The sequence below is a fragment of the Cyprinodon tularosa genome, unplaced genomic scaffold (assembly GCF_016077235.1).
Source record: "Cyprinodon tularosa strain WSP-4 unplaced genomic scaffold, ASM1607723v1 ctg791, whole genome shotgun sequence".
Classification (NCBI taxonomy): domain Eukaryota; kingdom Metazoa; phylum Chordata; class Actinopteri; order Cyprinodontiformes; family Cyprinodontidae; genus Cyprinodon; species Cyprinodon tularosa.
Window position 1 is genome coordinate 495,027 of NW_024039553.1, and position 20,901 is coordinate 515,927.

General features: G+C 37.8%; 1 protein-coding gene across 5 annotated transcripts in view; it reads right to left on the reverse strand.

The window, feature by feature from the left end:
• Positions 1 to 20,901, reverse strand: part of nhsl1b (NHS-like 1b) — a 73,115-nt gene that overhangs the window by 29,798 nt on the left and 22,416 nt on the right. Inside the window, exon 1 of one of the 5 annotated variants that reach the window (XM_038271157.1) lies at positions 1,862 to 2,072. The exons of the other annotated variants lie outside the window; for them this stretch is intronic. Within the exon in view, the coding sequence (XP_038127085.1) occupies positions 1,862 to 1,916 (55 nt within the window). The 5' untranslated portion in view covers positions 1,917 to 2,072. Of the gene's footprint in view, positions 1 to 1,861; positions 2,073 to 20,901 lie in introns of those variants that run through there. 5 annotated transcript variants of the gene reach the window in all.

Sequence of the window (20,901 nt, forward strand, 5' to 3'; positions counted from 1 at the left end):
ATATTTATAAACATTAAACCGAAGCCAAGAGTAACGAGTAACGTTTCTTTAAATAATGTAAAGAAATAGAAAGTACAGATACTTGTGTAAAAATGTAATGAGTAGAAGTCAGAAGTATGAAGAAAAATAGGTAATGGAGTAAAGAATAGATACCTAAAAAGTGTACTTAAGTACAGTAACAAAGTATTTGTACTTCGTTACTTGACACCAAAAGAAAATAAACAGCTGATGATGTCTGTTTGTGACTAAAGGAGCTTGTGTGGTATTTTTTAAATGGGAGTTGGTAAATTCCCTCCTCTGGGGATTTTATGTGAACATTTCTACTTTTAAGCTTAAAACGTTTAACCTCTAAGTAAAAAGAACCTCAATACATCTCATCTGAACGCTGTGCCAGTGGAAAATAACTTGAACTCCTTACTTTTGACATAAGACACCATATCCTTTTTACTACTGTTTTGGAAAACCATGTCAAAATAGTGGTGCTTGAAAAGGCTCCAGGTCAATTTGTCCTTCACATCACCAATAAAACTACTTCTAAACTGTTTCTTTACCATTACATTCCTGCAAACTTAAGCCATAACATAGAAGTAAAGTGTTTTTCATGAATTAGCCAGAAAAAAAAGCCCTAGAAATGAACAAACCTCACACCTAATGTAGTTGACTTTCATTTACACCATATCACAGTTCGTATTGGTTCTATTGGGCTAACTGGTTCGTGTGTAATACAACCGTTGATAGCATCTGGTCAAACAAAACCACTAGTATATACGAAAGATTAAAAAAAGGTCCTAATAAATTCTAGCAAACATTATGCAAAAAAATGATGGTGGGTGGTGGTGTATGCAAAAAGATGCATGGTTGTTGAAGTGGAAGATGGCTGCATTTCACACAAAAAACGTGTTTGTACGAACTGATAAAAAGTGTAAAACGACCACAAATGGTAGCTACCAAGTTGGTACTTGTGAAAAGGATGAAGTGCCGTTCTAAAACAAAATTAAATTAAATAAAAAAAAAATGCAAAATAACATTCTAAACCAATAATATTGAAATAATTATATATGTTTGAATAAAAATGTTAAGCAAGGCCTAATCTTACTGTTTGGAAACTTTTTGTCCAAATGGGTTTAAATTCTAACAACCACCTGCTAAAGGTTTATGATTGGTCATTTCTTTTCCAGAATACATTGTCCACAAAACTCCTGAATGGGAATGCTTTCTTTCATCAAGTGAAAAAAAACAAAGACGCAAGAAAAAGTTTAAGAAGCTATGGTAATAATTAACAACACCTTAACTTTAGCTTAGACACACACATGGGCTATAAATAACCTGCAGATAGACTTTTACAAGCTGCTTGTTCTGAGTCAGGCAGGTGTTTAAGTCCTCACGTGCTTAATACGCATTCATTGATGAATTAAGTAATGCGATATTACCATAACGGCATTAAGCTTGATCTCCTTTTAATACATGATCCAGGTGGCCTTGGTATATTCTATAAAATAAACAAAAAAAACAAAAACAAAGCACAACATTGCCCCTAAAGGATGAAGAAAGCCTAATAATTCAATATGATAGGAAGTTTCTCCAGACTTGTTCTTATCAGTTATTCAGTATCATGACGTGTTGGCTCTAAAAACCTTTGATCAAAGGTTACCTGGTAACAAGGAGAAACACAGCAGAGGCAGCGGTAAAGCAGAATAGCCCCAGGAGCTTATAAGTTGTATGAATATCTATTAAATCTTGTTAAATCTGAAGTTCAACCGTGGAAAATCCACATACAGATCTGAAAATGGACTTCAATCTGATCAACACTGTATTTAAGATATATTTACAGACAAAATTAGAAGAGAAAATATAGTCTTACCCTTCCTCTTGAAGAACTTAATCACAGACTTTAACGAGGTCCCAATGAACACCATTATTCCGACTGAGTGGGATACACTTTACTAATAACAGAAGTAGCAGAAAAGCTGCCAAATCCTGGATAAAAAATGGAGATAAACCAAGGTGCTCTGCTAGTCGACGTTCACATTCTCCCAAGCGCATGCGGGCGTCTACTGTGTTGACGATACGTCTCTAACCCCACATCACTCTAAACACACACACACACGGTCCACCACTCCCCCCCATCATCAACATCACCACGCCTCCAGCAGTCAGTCCATTCCTCACACACACACAGCGGGAGGGGTGCAGCTCTGGCCCCTTTCCTTTTCTCTGCTGTGGTTACCAAGGAGTTCTGGCAGCCCAGCCCTTTACTTCTCATCATTAGAGATTCTTTTGCAGCATCTTTAAGCTTCTATGCTGACAAGAGGTTTTTATTCAATCAGAGGTTTTGATTCAAGCAAACCTGCTGCAATGGCTGATAATTATCCCTCATCTTTTATAAATTAACCTTAAAAATAAACAACTCAAAATATTCAGATAAAAACAAGATTGAATACATTAAATTTTGCAATGACACAAATAGATTAATTCCAATAAGTTTTTTAAATCAGTAAAAATCTATATCTGTCTAAAATAAACTGTTCTTCCTCTCCGGTTGCTCCATAGTTCCTGTGTTCTCGTAAAACCATTGCATCTTTGCTGCATGGATTTAGACCCGCTGTCTGATCTGTGCCTCTCCTGCCCAGTAACTCCAACACCACCCTTTCAGAGACACACCCATTAGTTTAACAGTGCCTCCTTTAGCGGCCGTATTTAATTTCAGCCAAAGCGGTTGACAAATAAAGGGAGGTGGGGCTGAAGAGATGCAACAAAAGCTTGAACGAGAAAGCAAATTTGTTGAAAAAGTTCTCCGTTTCCCACTGCTTTCTGCCTCTCAACAGCTTTTTTTAATTCAGTGTTAAACTAATGCAGGATTTAGGCTGTCAGTAAATTATTTTATTCTTTAAATGTCAAAACTTTTCACTCACTTGATCTACTTTATATAAATAAGAAAAGGAAAACCATGAAAAATCCATGTTGGACTTTTTGAAAAAAAAAAAATAATAAAAAACTTTGCCGATAATGAAACAGGACATTTATGGTAGCAGAAAATAAGCTAATATTAACAATTAGCTATAATAAAATAAAAAAATACAGAGGCCAAATTTAAAATAACTTAACCTGAAAAAAGAAAAAAAATGTCACCTGATATTTCCGTCTTCTGAACGAATCGCACTCCTTATGTTTAGTAACTGAAAACACTACAGAGGCACTCTGCAGGTGGAAGTGTGTGAATATGACAGAACCTCCATTTGTATCACAAATATAGACATTTTCCACAATTTAGAAATTTAAGTGTTAAGTTTAAATTCTTCAGACTAGAGCTACGCCCTGGGTGAAGCTCTATTCTATTACCTTAGCTTTGCTAACAGTTAGCAAATTAGCTTTGCTAATAGTTAGCAAATTAGCTAACCATTTGCAAATTAGCTAACTGTTAGCAAATTAGCTTTGCTGACAGTTAGCAAATTAGCTTTGCTGGCAGTTAGCAAATTAGCAAATTGTTAGCAAATTAGCTTTGCTAACAGTTAGCTATATTTTCTTTTAGCTAGTTAACAAAGCTAACTGCACTCATTGTGCAAATCACTATCATACGGAGCTAAAGACATCTAAAACTATATACTATCAAAAAGGTTTATAAATCTATATCTTACAGTAACAAGAGTTTTAGTCACTTTTACAGTTAAAACAAAGTTAATACATTGTAAGCCCACTGAAACTGTTGATAACCACCAATTCTTGAAAGGGCAGTTTAAGCATTTTAATCAAACTTTATTTATATTTCCTTCAGTTTTTTTTAAAATGTTGATAATAGCAGAATTACTTTAAATACTACATTAATTAATGTTTAAAAAACAATCATCAACTGCAACCCAATTAGATATAGCCTTAGTATTATATGAGAATTAAAATCATGTTCTCCTAATGTTAAACTACCTCATGTTTTTCTCCTAACCCTTCATGCATGTTATACCTTTCTCTGCTCGGCACGCGTACAGTATTAGTGTAATTTATGTAAATACGAGCTCCAGCAGCTCCTGTCATTAGAGAGCCTATTGTTCTGTAGGAGGCGTTAACAAGCACCCACACACTGTCTGACAGTCAGGTCAACATCTCTATCTGCTGAGGGAGCGATTCGTATCTAGGCCACCTCCTGGATTAGGGATATCCATTCATACGTTTATCTGCTGCCCCTCACTAAAGAATGGAAGCCTCCCCACTTTAGCCCAGCCCAAACACTATAAATCTTTCATCTGTTCATACACCAGGCAGCATATGAGGGAAGCGCAAAGACTGAGTCTGGGAATCCTAGGGCCAAGAAAAAAGGACAAACAGAGATTAATATGATTTATGTTATTAAAGATGAGTCCCGCTAATAGTATTCCTTTGACATTTATTAAATTCAGATTATAACAGCTTAGGTAGTTGTAATCTCTTCTCTTTTCCACACAGCCAATCAATTCAGTCAATGAAACAGAAGTAGTTTAAATTACTTGCTGATGTATCTCGATAATTTGCAGGAAAAACCTGCTTAAATCTGGATTTTATTATCAGAATAAACCAACGACACAATAAGGATATGATGACCAAGAGCGTTTTTCTTTTAGCTTATTTAACTTTTTAGTTTTTATAGCAACTAAAAAAATCCCTTTAGATGTGTGTTTAAAACACCTTTGATATGACGTCCCATTAAAGCACAGCTAGAATCCCTAATACTTGAAACAAAGGCACTTCAAGAGGTGGTGCTGAAAAGGGAGAAATTATGTCTTAATAATATCTGAATGATTTACTGAGGCTCAGTGAACAGAGAGAGACGGATCTAGGACTACTGATCTACCTCCTGTCACTAGGCTCGTATTTCCTTTGTCTTTCCCAGCCTGTTTTCACACCCCATTTGGATCTCCCCATCAACCTGGCAAAGGCAGCTGCACAATGTCTCTCACATGCAGGCCCGCCTTGAGAACAGTTGTCTGCAACTTTCAGGGTTGGTGGTTCAATCCCAGGGTTCCCCAGGTGTCAGAATGTCAAAGTTTCCTCGTTTAAACAGACTGACCACCATGGAGAGTGGAGGTTCCTTACTCACTAGATCTGACCTTTTCCCGGCCCAAGTTAATTATTCTGAATTATATTCTAAAAAAAATACAAATTAAGGACATGCAGGTGGTGCACGACCCATGTACGGAGGCCTTAGTCCTCGACACGGGTGATCCGGGTTCGAATCCGGCCTGTGGTCCTTTCCCACATGTCTCTCCACCACTCTCATACCCCCTTTCCTGTTAGCCTACTGTCCATAAAACGAACCACTAGTGTGTAAAAACTAACAAAAAGAAAATACAAATTACAAGAAAGAACCTAAAAATGAAAAGAATGGATGGATGGAAAAACAAAACTCCTTATAAAAATAAAACATAACAATTACGTCTAAAGGAGCAGAAATCCATCACTACTCTCAGCATCTCTAATTAGACCTGTGAGGAGTGAGCCAATCCAATTCTTTAAAACCCTTCAGGTTCTGTCTGAACCTCTTGTATCCCATCCCTCCTGCTACCTCCTTTCAGAAATCCCAATTTTCCCCTTCTTCTCCTTAACACAAGTGCTTTCAGGATAGCTAATGTACTCGAGTCCTATTGATTTTATCTCCCTCTCCTCCCTTGTTAGGGCTTAGACCTTGCACATCTTAACCTCTCACGCAGAGAAGCACACAAGCTGAATAGAAGCAGGAGAATTAAAGTATTCCCTCACAGCAATAAGGCATAAGCAAATGTAAATGTTTTCCTCTAGCAGTTTTCTGTTTCTACATAACTGAATAGGAGCATGGCTCACCAGAAACCGGATCACTTCGGTTCTCTCACTGCTGTAAAGCAAGGCATAAATAATATATCAGTAATGAGTCAGATGGGTTAGAGCTAGACATTTTAAGAGGTAATATGACATGATCAGGGAACAGAGGACTAGGTTTAGACCTCCTTGGATCAATAGAATGCACACTTAGAACCCAAAAGCAAAAGTGTGTCGCTAAAGTAGTGAGACACCCTTTAGCGACTATAACTAAAATGATTTAATCATGACGAGTTATGCAGTCTCTATGGAGATAGACCTTCATAATCTAACTTCCCCATCAGGGAAAGGAGCCTCGTATATCTGCTGCTGCAGCAGTCATCTTCACAGACGTTAAAAAACAAACACAGCTGTCAGGAAAAGTTCAACTTTAACTCCAACTTTCCCTTGAATCTAACAGAGGCGACGGACAGGGTTGGCTGAATAAACAAGAGCTCACAGCTGCTTTTTCCAACACTAATGATTTTACCATCATCTAAAGTTCCCGTAGAGGTGAAGCTAGGCGGACAAGTTGGGTACCAAAGTTGTAAAGGGATCAAATGACCAGCAGTCATCTAACTGCGAGTTAGATTTCCAAACTAAACCTGGTTCCAGGACAGAGCTCCAACTTTACCAACTTGACTATCAGTGACACCAATACTGACCCAATATAATATCAGCATGAATTATTAATACTTTTTTTTACTTATTTTTGCAGTTTGGAATATTAGAAAAGGCTCAATCACTTGAGAGGTGTAAATTACACCCATCATGGCGATTCGATTCAGTATAGATTTCCTGACCCAACGGTTCGATTATTTTCGATACTCAAGAATACACCACAATACGATACGATTCGATTACTTGGTTCATTTTATTTATTTATTTTTTTTTTTTTACACCTTACAGGCTAGACAATGGACCGTTTTTCCACTTGGATCTCCGCTCTTTTTGGCCCTCATGTCCCTCCGTTGTCGGACTAAACTCGCCCCCACTTCCTCTCCGCCTCGGCCGTATCTAGACCCACAGTGTGTAGCAAAGACCACGCTTCAATATTAAGCATAAATCAAAAGTGTCTGTGTCATGCTCATTGCGACACACTGCTGCAGGAGTATAACCAGGAAGCGCGGTAGGAGGGCAAAATAGGTTTAGCGCCACCGCAGCACGGGAGGGAGAATTACGCCCAGGAGCAAAATGGATAAAAATAGACCGGAGGGGGGGAAAAAATGAATCGATACTCTTGCGGACGTATCAATGTATCGGATCGTCGGCTGTCATTATTATTTACACCCCTAATCACTTCATATTACTCAGAGAACAAGATTCAACAATAAAAGGTATGAAAACAACTGTAGCATTTATTATTAACCAGGGTGTTACTGAAACTTTAAAGAGAAATTAAATGTTTCTATCTTTCTATCAAGAGTTCTTAGACTCGAGCCAAAATTATTATTTTTGAGCGATATCAAATTGATATCTGATACCTTTATCAGATTATAACATCCCTAATAAATAAGGCCGTTATTTTTCCTAATTGATAACAGATGGTGTTTAACATGATAACTGCATTACAATTAGAAATGCACTGATCTGGATTTTCCTGGGTCAGTACTGCTTTTTTTTTAATCTAATTTGCTGATTTTAGGTATTTTTTTTATATCTTTATAGAAAAGGAAAGATAAAAAAAGAGTGTCTGGTAGTTCTAGTGCTTATGCTGGGTCAGTTAATGCATTCAAAACCATAAACAGAAGGAATGTTTTGTTTTTTTTTAGTTTTGGCTCTATAAATAAAGAGATAGTTAAGAAGAAGTAGGTTTTCAGTCTTGATCAAAACGGTCAACTGAAATATTTGGGAGTGTAAATAATACACAATAAAGCTGCTGTGCTTTCATTTTGGGATATAATTTAAGATAAATCAGACTAGATTATTTCCAATAGAAGCAGATTTAAAATCAAATAGTCCTTTAAGAGCTTCTCTGATGACATTAAAAGAAAAAAAAATAATTTTTTATCAGCATTCTACACCTTACACTCTTAAAATAAAAAGAAAGAAGATCCAAGTCAGCGATCTGCATGCATATGTGTGTGTTCTCTATTGAAAGGGAGAGGGGCCTCCTTTTATTAGCTGCTCGTCTTTTGTGATCCATGTGAAAAACCTTCACGTTGGGAAGACAAGCAGCTCTCCTTTTACATCCAACATTACAAAAGTGATGGGGCTTTGCTTTTCAACATTTCTAAGGTTTAATTTAGCAGTTTTGATGTGGTGACAGATATATAGCTGTATTTTCTCTTCCATTACCACACGGCTCTCACAAAGTTTAAGTGCATTCTTTGGAAGATGCCTTTTAAAAAGCAACACAATGCCAACATGGAGAAAAATCAAAGGGATTACGCAGGAGGCGAAGTAGGATTCCCATAAGGTTAGGAGATCAATTGATGTGGCTGGATGGCAGATCTAAAGCTTGAAAAGGTAAGTGTTTGAAGATTAAAAAATGAAAGAAAGATCAGATAAAAGTAGCTGATGCAGAAGTCAGGGGTGGAGGGTAGAGGAGAAAAGATGAAGAAAGAAAGATGAAAGTGTGAATCCCAAACACCTATTTGCGGGGCTGGACCGAATGAAAATAAAAAATACACATAGGAAGACTGAAAAACAAACACACACCAACGCCCAGCATGCTCAGCGGTTTTGTCTAATTTTCTCTCCTCCGGTGTCTGACCCCAAACTCTTTTGAAATTCAATCCGGGATGAAAAGGGAACGGTGGGGGTCACTGAGAGCAGACAGCGGAAGCAACCATCTACATCTGACTATGAGGAAAGACAAAAGTGTAAAACTGTTTAGTCTAAAATGAATTCTCTCAAAATGAGGTTAAGAAAATCCACGGAGGGATCCCAGAACGACGAGACGCACATCTGTTGAGAATCCATTAGCTGGCCCACTTCTGTCTCCTAATGTTCAGCTCAATAAAGGCAGGCTTTTCCAAAAACAAGCAACCCTGTTGAGCAGGGAGTTAAAATCTTTTTCTTTTACAAGAAGACTAATGGGCGTTTGGAGATTTTAGAAAATGTGGTTAATTTATGACACACATTTCCCCGTCATGTTCTATTTGCAGCCAACTGTCCCAGGCAACGCTGATTTAAACCAAGGCACTTTGCTAAAACTAATTCAATGAGGCCAGAATGCTAGATATCTGCATTTATGTTGTTAAATCAAGAGGTCAGAGGTATTTCAATCAGACTACCATTATAGTCTTACAGAAGATAGAGTTGGATAAACTCATCATGTTTGATGCAAGATGATGCAGCAGTCCTTTTTAAACACATATATGCACGTTTCTGTAGTTTGCATTTATATTTTACAATAGTTCAAGTGTCTATGGATCAGATCACAGAGGCCACCATCTCTGACTGCTACCCAGTCCTCTTTGCACCAGTACCTTGTTGTGTTGTACCTAGGGGGGGTGGCGGTCCGGTGGTTAGGACATACAGCTTAGAATTCTGAGGTTGTGAGTTTGAATCCCACTCCCACAGGCCACCACTCTGGCTCTCTGAGCAAGGCAAATTTATTTGTATAGCACAATTCAGTACAAAGATAATGCAAAGTGCTTTACATGATTAAAACAAGGAAAATAAAACAGAATCAAAGCAAGTAGGGAAAAAAATTATTAAAAAATGCAGAAACAAAAAAAGAACATTAAAAACAGTTGGACTAAAAGTAAAAAAGTTGAACAAATTATGTTTCAGTTGAACTGTTTAACCAGAACAGTCGAAGGCAATCCTAAACAAATGTGTTTTTAGTCTTGAATTAAAGGAACTCAGGCTTTTTGCACTTTTACAGTTTTTGTTTGTTCCAGATAAGTGGAGCATAGGAACTAAATGCTGCTTCTCCATGTTTAGTTCTGGTTCTAGGTATGCAGAGCAGGCTGGAGCCAGAAGACCTGAGTGGTCTGGAGGGTTGATACACTGATAGCAAGTCTGTGATGTATTTAGGTGCTAAGCCATTCAGAGATTTATAGACTAACAGAAGTATTTTAAAGTCTATTCTCTGAGATACAGGGAGCCAGTGTAAGGACTTTAGAACTGGGGTGATGTGCTCTACTTTCTTAGTCTTAGTGAGGACATGGGCAGGACCCTTAATCCCCAAGTGCCCCATGATGGCAGCCCACTGCTCCCCAAGGGAATGGGTTAAATGCAGAGGTACATTTCTCCAATGTGAGTTCAATAAAGTTTAATTATTATTTCTTGTTCCCCAAACTATAGGAGGATCACAGGTCTCCGCCTCAGTGGTAAGGCCAATGCTGGATTCTCCAGCGACTCTATTAAAATATTAGTCACATCACAAAATCTCATTAGCCTGCATTATAGTGGTCTGAGAGTAAGCTTCATTAGACTGTATTTACAGTGTGCACATCAGGGATAGGCCGCTACATTGGCTGATATTATTAGTCGATATTAGCTGTTTTTTTTTAATGTTTTCTTTTTTTTTGCATGTGTTCGCAAATTCATTACTGTATTCAGCAGCCATGCCTTGAGATCACGAACAGCGTATGCATTGCTACTCCCTTCATTTTTTATTGTTATTCAATGTTTTGTTTGTTGCGAAATAAGGATTCCCAAAAAAGTTTAAAAGACAACTTTTTTTTCCAAGTTTGAAGACGCTTCGCTTCCAGTCCAAGAAGCTTTTTCAATTCAACATGTCCGAAATAGCACTGAGTTCAAGGCTTTATAGAGTGGACCAAAAACAAAACCCTGTTTTGACTTAGAAACCATGCAGATTAAGAAATAGGGGTGCACCAAAATGAAAATTCTTGGCTGAAACCAAAAAACGCAAAATGAGGAAACCAAGGCTGAAAACTTTAAATGAAATTATACTTTTCGGATGAAAACTGAAAATGTCCTTTTCTGTCATTTTAGGGGCAATAATTTTGGTTGTCGAATTTTTGGTGCATCCCTATTAATGTTTATTAATGTTTGAATTGAGATTTGTGTAACATCATTTTATATCTATCATGTAAATGGAGAAGGAATATTAAATATAACTTAAAAAAATTGTCCTCCCCGCAAATAAAAAAAGAAAAAAAGCGAGAGCACATATTGGCATCAGTTAGACCAATGCCAAATTATTTAATCTGCTTCAAAAATAACACTGATTGATCTGTTTGTCATGCTGCTGCTAATGCAAACAATATGGGTTTTAAAAAAAAAGAAGGTCTGTCTGCTCTTCTCTCCTCAGGGGATTTGTGTGTCTGTGTGTTTCCTCCATCTTTCTTCAAAGCAGCATACAATCATGAATCCAATTCTATAATCAACTTCACACTGAAAATCCCATCAATCTGACCTTCTACAAAATTAACTATTCATCACACAGTATTGGCTATAGTCTACACAAATGTACAGAGTAGCCAGTCTTTTCAGCACCCTTTTTAGGCAATAAATCATGTGTGCATAGGGTAAGAACAGATGGAACATTTAAGCAATTTAATTAGGCATTAGGTCTTTAAGTAAAAATAATTCATTATACAAAATTTCCCTACATTTCAAGGCATGTAAATATTCCGGATAAAGCCAAATAAATCCTTGCTATTTACCTCAATGACCCTCAAACTAGATCACAAACCCTCTGCTGTTACCAGGGCCCCAAATGTTCAGCTTCTGTTGATTCAAGCAAGAGGTTTTTTTTTTTTTTTTATTCCTAAGCTAATTTAGGTTAAGTGTCTCTGGTACCTGATGCGCACAAACCAACAAGCCACATGGGGCTCGCCTGCATGACACAGAAGAAAGCGTCACAAACACGCTTCTATCAGGCAAACAGAAGGACACCAAAGGAAGGTGGATTAAAGCCATACTACTTAAAATGTCAGCATGTGTTTCATCTATAATTGTTGAGAGTAGCAGGGCTGAGACTATGTGGTGTGACCTATTTCTTTAAATGGATCTAACTTCCCACCGGGAACAAAAAAATGTTGGTCATTTGGAGAGAAAACACTTTCCTATAAAAACAAAATATCCAATCAAAATCAGAAATAGACATAAATGACCAGCAATCACAAATGAAGGAAGTGGGTGAGACCATCAGCCTGACAATGGGGGCACATGTAAGGCCCTGGATATGAGATCGGATGCTGGTGGCTGGCATCGATTCTTTTTTATCATAATGCATGACTGCATTTGGCACAGCCAATAAAAAACAAAAACATTGGCCCAGTCAGGACCATCTCTGGGCTTTACAAAGATCACCAACTAGGGCTGTGAATCTTTGGGTTTCCCCCGATTCGATTTAGAATCGATTCTTGGGGTCACAATTCGATTTTTTTCCGATTCTTTTAAATCCATCTGATTCGATTCAGAAACGATTAATTTACGATTCTCAGGATCTATTCCAATCTGCTGGCATGAAAGAAGAGTACATTTATAAAGACTTTATAATTATAAATGTTTTATTTACCTATTGCAATAATGTAAACACCGAAAGGTAAATTCTACCAACAACTCTGGGTGATGTCTTTCAAGATAAGAACGAGGATTTAAAGTACTCCCGAAATACTTAACTTTACCGTTGCAATCTCTGCATATCGCATGAGTCATGTCAAGCCCTTCTTATCCGGGTTGGGTTGAAGGTTATCTCCAAAGTGTTTCCAAATGGTTGCTTTTAAAGACCGCGGAGGCGGTTGAATTTCTTTTTCGTCGTCCTCCATACAACAAACACAGTAGCTCACACAACACCACACACCACTCTGTAGCCTGTTAAGCTAACGCTTGCATGCCTGTGCATAGCTCACGCTGCTCATTGGTTTCGCCAAACACTACGGTGCCTGATAAGGCACATCCAAACCCACAAAAAAAATCGTTTTTAAAGAAAATAACAATCCATTCTGAATCTTTAAATTTTAGAAATGCGATTCGAGCTCAAATCGATTTTTTTCTTCACCCCTATCACCAACGTTTACAGAAAATATAGGGAGTAAGGTTAAAGTCTTCAGTCTTCATTGAGACATACGACCTGAAATCATGGCTGTCAATATAAACATTTCATATCAGTCCACACTGATAATATTTATTAGGTTTATCCCAATTCGATAGCAATATCTGATATTGGTCGGATATTAGCGCAAAACTGATATGTGATTATATCGACCTGCATCTTAACATCCGATAATGGTTCATATTACATGGGCCTATTGTTGGTGACTACTGTTCTCCATTTTAGTAATAGCATTAGATCAAGCTTTTTCTAACATTATACAGTCCAAAATATTCAAATAAAGCAGGTATGATTCATGCTAATATCGTATCAGGTAATATAAACAAGTTGTACTGGGACACTCCTATTATTTATGGATTTTTAAATAACGACCAGGAAAAAAGCTGAATTTAAACTGGAACCATAATGTTTAAACATAACCTTTAAAAAATAAATCAGCCTTGGTTAGCTTACCCCTGCCAACATCTCCCATCATGCTGTGCAGTTTTGGATCGGAGTTCAATGAAATTATGGATCAACGGATGTAATTTCTGTTGATATTGATCAGGTTGATTGCCAGATAAAGTATATTGATATCGTTTTAAAGCCCAGCTCTACTTGAAATCAGCACTGGGTCAATTTGCAATTTGCAATATGTATCAATACAACTTTTTTATTTTTGATGCGATACCAATATTGCAGCTTTGAGAATACAACCGATATTTAACCAATACGATATCGACACAAATCATGGATTCCTAATAACTTATTTTGTGATGTAAAATTTTAGGCTAAGTTCACACTGCAGCCTGAAGTGACCTAAATCCGATTTTTTTTGCCCATATGCGACCTGGATCTGATCTTTTCTTGACAGTCTGAACAACACAGATACGATTTTTTCCATTCCAACCCAGACCGCTTGGCTATGTGGTCCTAAATCCGATACGAATCTGATCGTTTTAAATACGACCTGTGTGTGAACGGCCAGGTTCCATTCATCTGATCTGAACGCCATTAATACCCGACAAAGGTCAATATTCTGCTTACTAAGCAGAAGCGGCAAGAAAAACAACATCCATGGCAGATGATGATGCGGAGAGCAGTATTTATGTTTAAACATATTGAAAAGAATTAGTTTTTAAGGTTGGAAAAGACTGCTAGATGCGCGCCGGCACTACCATCCATGTTTACGCCTGTGACGTCATCGCATCCTCTACTGCGCATGTGGGACACTTGCGTTGTATGAATGCAGTTTACAAAGGAGATCACATACAAGTCGCATATATTTGGAAATGTAAATGACAACGCAAAGAAAATCGGATTTCACAAAAAAAAATCGGAATTGAGCGCCAAGGCCTGCGGTGTGAACGCAGCCTTAGAAATTGCTCGATCAAGTGATATTACAAAAAGCAGTGAATCATGGTCAACAACAGAAGTTATGAGAACAACTGACCCATGTGATATTAACCAATGAGATACAGAAACTTTAAACAAAAGCAGAGTGTTGCTATCAGCCTGACAATATCGGAGATCCGACATCAGTTTTTTAGCTGATATTGGACCCATATCTGATATTATTATGCCTAATTTGCATATTCCTCAATCATGTCCCTGCTTACTTAGATTTCACCACAGTGCTTAGTTTCTCTAAACTAAATCTAGGAAATTATCCTGGGGTTACTGTGTTAGTAAATACAGCTTTGCTTGATGCAGAAGAATAAAACGCTCTTCATTATCAGCTCCAAATTGATTCACCTTTTTATGCTCTTCAAATATTTATTTTAAAAGGCAGGTTTGCAGCCAGATTAAAGAAGTTTTAATCCAGTCAGCATGGTGCCACCATTATAATCTAAGGAGAGCCAATAAGAAACACTCATTTCTTTCTGATGCTAGGGGTTGATTAATAGTAATGTGCTAAATGTATATCAAAGCTGGAGAGCTTACTGTTAAAAAAAAAATCGGAGGTGAGTATAACTCTCAAAGATAAGGTTGATGGAACAGAGGGCCTTCAAACCTCAAAGAGTTCGAGCTCATCACTAAAGATAAATCATTACACAACAGTGGAACCATGAAAAAGCTGAACAAGAGAAAGGATTGATGTTTACTTTGAAAATCAGTCTTATTTTTGTTGCTCTTTCCAATACAACATATTACAGAACTTAAATATGACATCCTTTCAAATTAGCAAAGCAGAATCCCTCTGACCCATTGAGAGCAGCAATACAGTGCAGCTGCAGCTTTACTATCAGTGTAATGTAATACCTATCATTTAAAATTTAAAGATGTTCAAGGATAACCTGTTGAGCTGCACACCACTTACAGGCATAGGGTGTCTCTAGTTTCATTTTAAAATTGGTGGATTCATAATAAAGATCTGTGTATTAGAGCACATTTAGATGTTAAATTTAAGGTGATAAGCCTGTGTTTAAAAAAAAAGCCTGATCTCGAAATCTACTTAACCCAGCTTCGTTGAACCCCCCACCCCCTGCGTTCCCACTCGATCATCAATCCCTCCCTCCTTAAAAAGCAGCCTATAGTTCCCTCCTCCCTCGCCCCATCCATCTTAGCTCCCCTCTGTCTTCTGTCCCATCTGGGCACTAATGAACAGTTTGGACTGAGGCCTCAATGGAGAGAGCAAACCTCTCTTGGAAGCAAAGAGCGCCTCCCTCCTAATGGGCCTCAGGGGAAATAATTACAGCTCCCTTATCAAATATTTCATAAATTTTAGACTAACGTCACTCCAAATTAAATACCTTCCAAAACCTCATGTGGCTCTTTTACAAAAAGATAAATGCCTGTTCAGTGCCTGATATAATTTAATTTAAACTCTATTATTGCTACGATATATTAAACTTGTCTCTAAAAGATAGATTAGTAACTACAGATTTGGAAGCTTCAGATTCTCGCTTACATTTTTCCTGTATTCTTCTGCCCCCCAGTGGTGAAATTGAGCATCAACCTGAAGCTAAGTCCCAGTTAGTTTTGTGCAAAACAATTAAGACATTCAGCTTCATTTATGGACGGAATTTCATCATCATCAGCTAATGTTCTCCAAAGCTTTCCAAATAAAGGCAAAGCTGTAGCTCACCGTATGTGTACTTGGTTTTCTATATAATCTATGCTCAGGGAAAACGCTTCAAATAAAAAAAAAAATGTTGCCATGGTGAGCAAAACTCATTAAGGCAACAGATTTAAAGAGGCTCTTAAAATCACTTTCTCTCTCCTCCATGTCCCTTTGCTTTTCTCCTTTATAGTCAGTCTCTTTGGGGAGCTTTTCAGAGATCTTTTGCATGTTGAATAGCTCAATGGAAATCTCAAACTGATGGGACATAGTTTAGGTCTGGGACTAAAGCTGGGGATAGACCAGTAGATACAAAGAAATACAAGATGGGGCAGGTTGAATGTGTAGAGTCGGATTAGCTGGGATGTTCTTGCACACAAAATAATTAGGCTCTATAACTGAATTAGTTTACCGAGGAAATACATGCATGTATCTTTTTGGGGGGTGGTTGCAAACTGGTTTTCTGTGAACTATTAGGCAAAAGTAGTTAATGCAGAATAAGCTGCAGACAGGCAGCAGGCAGCTCAGTAAAGCAAACAGGGCTGCAAACTTAAGTGGAGCAGACTCAAAGCAGCATGAGGTGGAGAAATCTCCCTCTTATAGCAGCTCTCATTAAAGAAATGAGCTGTGACAGAGGTCTGGGCAGCCACGGAGTGATTAAGCACGCTTAGCCAGCACTACAAGTTTACTTAGATTTTTGATTAACACCAGTGTGGGATTTCAGCAGGGCAAACGGTTAACTGTTTTGGCCTGGATAAAGTTGGATGGCACTGAAAGAACACATTTTCTGAGCCCGCCGGCAGTGGATTAGGAATATATTCAGCAGGATGTGCCATCTTATAAATGCGTTTCCACTCCACCTGATGTATGCAACCTATGAGACTAGCCTACATTCATAAAAACAATAGCGGGACGTCCTATCTCAGCAATGCTGGCGGGCGGCCATCTTTTCATCACACGTCTTTGTCGTGCAGACATAACATAAATACTTTAGAAACCTGAACCTGATAAGTATTAGATGCAAGAAAAATAAGATAAAGTAGATGTTTATAACTGCAATCTAAAGATCTGAATGTCATCCGGATGTTCTTCCTTAATCTAATTCCTGATGAAACCAGCAGGGGGCTCTGGTTAATAGAGAGAGACCAAACAATAAGAGGAAGGTCATCCAGTAACTGAAATCCAAACAAAAACACTTGCAAATGAATAAAAGGTATTTTTGGGATTATTTAGAACATATATCTGTTATAAAAAAAAAAAAAAAGGAATCAACCATCTGCTGTGTCAGCGTCAATCCTCTGACTAAATCAATCAATAGTGAGATAAAAGCCTCTGCATGATTATCAGGCTGTTACGTCCTGATGTGATAATCACAGCTCTAAGTAAAACTCAGCTGTAAAACATATGAGGCCGACGGGCTCCCTGACACCTGATCCCAACATAATAACTACGCTGATTCAGCTTACTCCTCCTACTTCATCAGCTTCCTGAACCAAAGCCAGCTGAGCCTGAGCCCAGTGACTCATGTTCACGACACATCTGTGACACATCCAGTCACATGCCAGTTTAAAACTCTGATGAGGTAAGTAGACTGTTTCCGTGTTTGTGAGTCATGTGTTTTTTGTTTTGTTTTTTAAGATAAATAATAATAAAACCTGGTGAACTGGATATACAGACAGTGGCTTTAACATAAGATACTAAAAGGAAAGTTTGACAGTCACTAAATATCTAAATGCAGCCTAAATCTTATAAGATCACTTGCTAATTTGAAAAAGAAAGAAAAATGTAGGTAAGATTTTGCACAAAGAAATCTAAAATAAAACAGTAAAAGGTGATGAGCTTTATTTTTTAAAGGGCTATAACAGATTTTTTTTTTTTAAAGAAGATAAAACCAGCAAAATAATCTGGATTCTATAACCTCCAAGCAGGAAAAACTAACACTACTTTCAACTAACTCAAATACCAAAGATCTTTAATTCAGAAACTCAATTCAACTTGGTTATTTTGGAAATGTACATAGACAATAACTGCAGTAATCAGCCTTTAATTTGGACTTTTCAGTCAATTACTGCTTGAAGACTCAAAGATGCTATTATAGCTTTAGCTGCCTATTTAAAAGTCACTCCAGAGGAAGTCCATATTCTAAATGGTGTGCTGTTTATTCAGGCTGTGAAAGAGTGAGAGACTTTCAGATGTTGAGTTTGTAATACTAAAATTACAAACTCATCATCAATGCCCAGAAAATATTGGATACTCGATGCATTAAACAATACCATTGGGATAAATAATGAGAAAAAATCACCTTTTTCAATCAAGACAAAGAAGATGCTTTCTCAACATAATACTTTTCAGAGTATCAACAGTTTTTGACAACCCAGAGGAAAAGACCTCATTTTTTATCATTGAACTTTGAACCCCAGTTATAGAATATGTCTGATATGGAAATAATGGAAGTCTTGTGGAAATCTCATGGCCTAGTCAAGGGTCTTTGGGGTCCAATTTTTTATTTTTTTTACTTTATAATACAGTTAAAACCATAATTTACAGAGATTGCTCACCATTACATAGTGTTAAACCAGCGGATTTAACTATAAGTAATATAACCATCTATGGTCAGAAGGAAAAAAAACACTTTCAATTCCTTTAACATGTCTGGAGAGAGGAATTGAGATTGGCTAAAATCTGCATTATCTGGCAAAATGTGTTTTTAATCTGTTAATTTTTTTCTTTAGCCAAAATGAATCAGCTTTCACTCCCCTAACAATACTTGAGAATAATAAGTTTTTATATTATGGTTCTGCTTAAATAAAGATTTTAAAAAGATTAATCCAGCTACACTTGGAAATAAAAAAAGTGACAGGACACTGGGGCAAACCAGGTTGCTTTGAAGGAAAAACAGGCCTCACCCATTTTACAATTGAATGACCCTAACCGACCCCTGACCCTCAAATCCTTAAAGTGTGTGTGCATCTGTGTGTGCGAGAGAAATCCTTTTTTCTTCATCTCATTAAGCTACGTGTCATGCTCTCCGCTCTATTGTTCTCAAACCTCCAACCTGCTATTCATGCTTCCCATGAACATTGAGTCCAAGTGTGCACTTGTCCGTACTCATCAGTCTTTGAGACTCTGCAGGATTCAGGCTTTTATGAGTTCTGTAGGGAAATCTAACATTTCACTTGTTCATTTATGAGGACTTTGCAGAAAAAGCTACAAATCGTTGATCAGGAAAAACAAACAGCTTTTCGATGAACTTCCTTCCTTCAGGTCATAAAAATGTCTTTTTTTATGACTTTCTGATGAGAAGGAAAAAGGAGTTAAAAGATGTTAGAAAATAATCTGCTGCATTTGTCTTGCTAAACATGTAGTTAAGAAAAACCCTCAGTTGAATCTACAACATAATTAGCTTTTTTTTTTTATCTCTATTGAATGATATAAATGACGATAATGGTGGTCATAACAGAGGAGAGAATGATGAGGAACTGAGGTCAGATCCCTGTCCAATTCCTCCAACCCAAATCATATTACCTTAACTGGGTTTAAGCAACGCTCCCCCCACTTTCTAAGAGCCATTTCATTTAGCCTCATCTCGTTACTCCATAAGCCTGACCTCTCTCAGGTGCCCTTCCCCAGAGAGCAATTGCTCTGATTGGCCAATAACTGACCCTGCCTATAATCCAACCAGAGTTAATGGGGGGAACACCTGCTCCTGCTGGAGAAAAGAAATAAAAAATAATGCTTACAGTTTAATAATTTACTCTTAGAAGTTTAGGGAGAACTTTATTCAAATAAAGAACACATTACCATTAAACTAAAAGTCCAAACTGAACAAATGAGCCAAGTTCAAATGTAAGAGGGTTATTTGTTGATTAAACCTCCAAAGCGGGGACAATACAGTAGCAAAGCAAAGGCAGTTACATCTGGAGCTGTCAGGGCGCATTAGTCCAAGTGCTCATCAGCTTGGTTTATGCTCGTCTGGCAGCATGTTGTTAAGCTCCAGTCAGGATTCGGAATCCCGACTCACTTCTTCCTTAGAGGATAGTTTACAATAAGTAGAAGAACCAACTAAAGAGTCCAAACAAAGTGATTTAAAGTCATAAAAGGTTTAGTCCAGCCTGGATGTTTACTGTACAAAGGAATTCTGGACATAAGTCATTTGATTCCAGCGTCTCTCTAATGGTTCCTTTATGTAGCGGCAGAGGTGAAAGTGGGTCACCTCCATAAACCAAGCCGTGTATCAGCTTCGTCCCCCCATCCCGTCACTCCTCTTAGACACTTCCCTGCGCGCCTGGCTGGTCCATCACCTCCAGCTGCTTGCTATTATGTCCTGTTCCCAGGGGTGGACCCCCAGTGAAGCTTCTTCAGTCATGCGTCTCAAGTGACACACATTCATGTATTTGACAATTTGTACAAATACATCAACAAGATGCCGTTTCTTAAGAGTTTAATGATAGACCAGAGAACAACGGTGGTGAAGTGGAAGTGAAACGGAAAATGTGGCATAATTAATGTCCAGTCTCTCTCTGAGAGATTATTTGTAAAAAAAAAAAATTTGCTGCAGTTACAACTTGAATTTGTTTGGGGGAATGGATTTACCAGCTTTGCAGATTTTTAGTAAGGTAAATGGGATACTTTTAAAATGTATAAAAGCAATACAAATCACCATAAAAAACTACATCCTCTCAATTCATCCCCGCATCTACTCTCATCAGCCTCTCTTTTCCTTTGCTAGAAAAGTACCCCTCAGTATGATTCTACCACCACTCTGCTGCACCATATGGAGTTTTCTGGTTAGACCGAAGTGCCATACCGTACGGATTTTTTTGCCACGCTTGGAACCGTGCGGCTTAGACGAAGCGGAAGCTTTTCTGTGGATTTTTTCTGACCACCAGGGGGCGGAGGTCAAAGAAGAAGGGGCTAATTTTAACTCAACACAAGCACATGCTAACAGCAGGCACAACGGAGAAAAGATGTCCAGAATTAAAAAATTAATTTGCTGCAAGATGTTGAAGCAATGAAGAAGCTGGGTTCTACTCCTGCAGAGCTGAAATAAACAGCAGTTGAAGCCCAGTCTTTCATTAGAAGC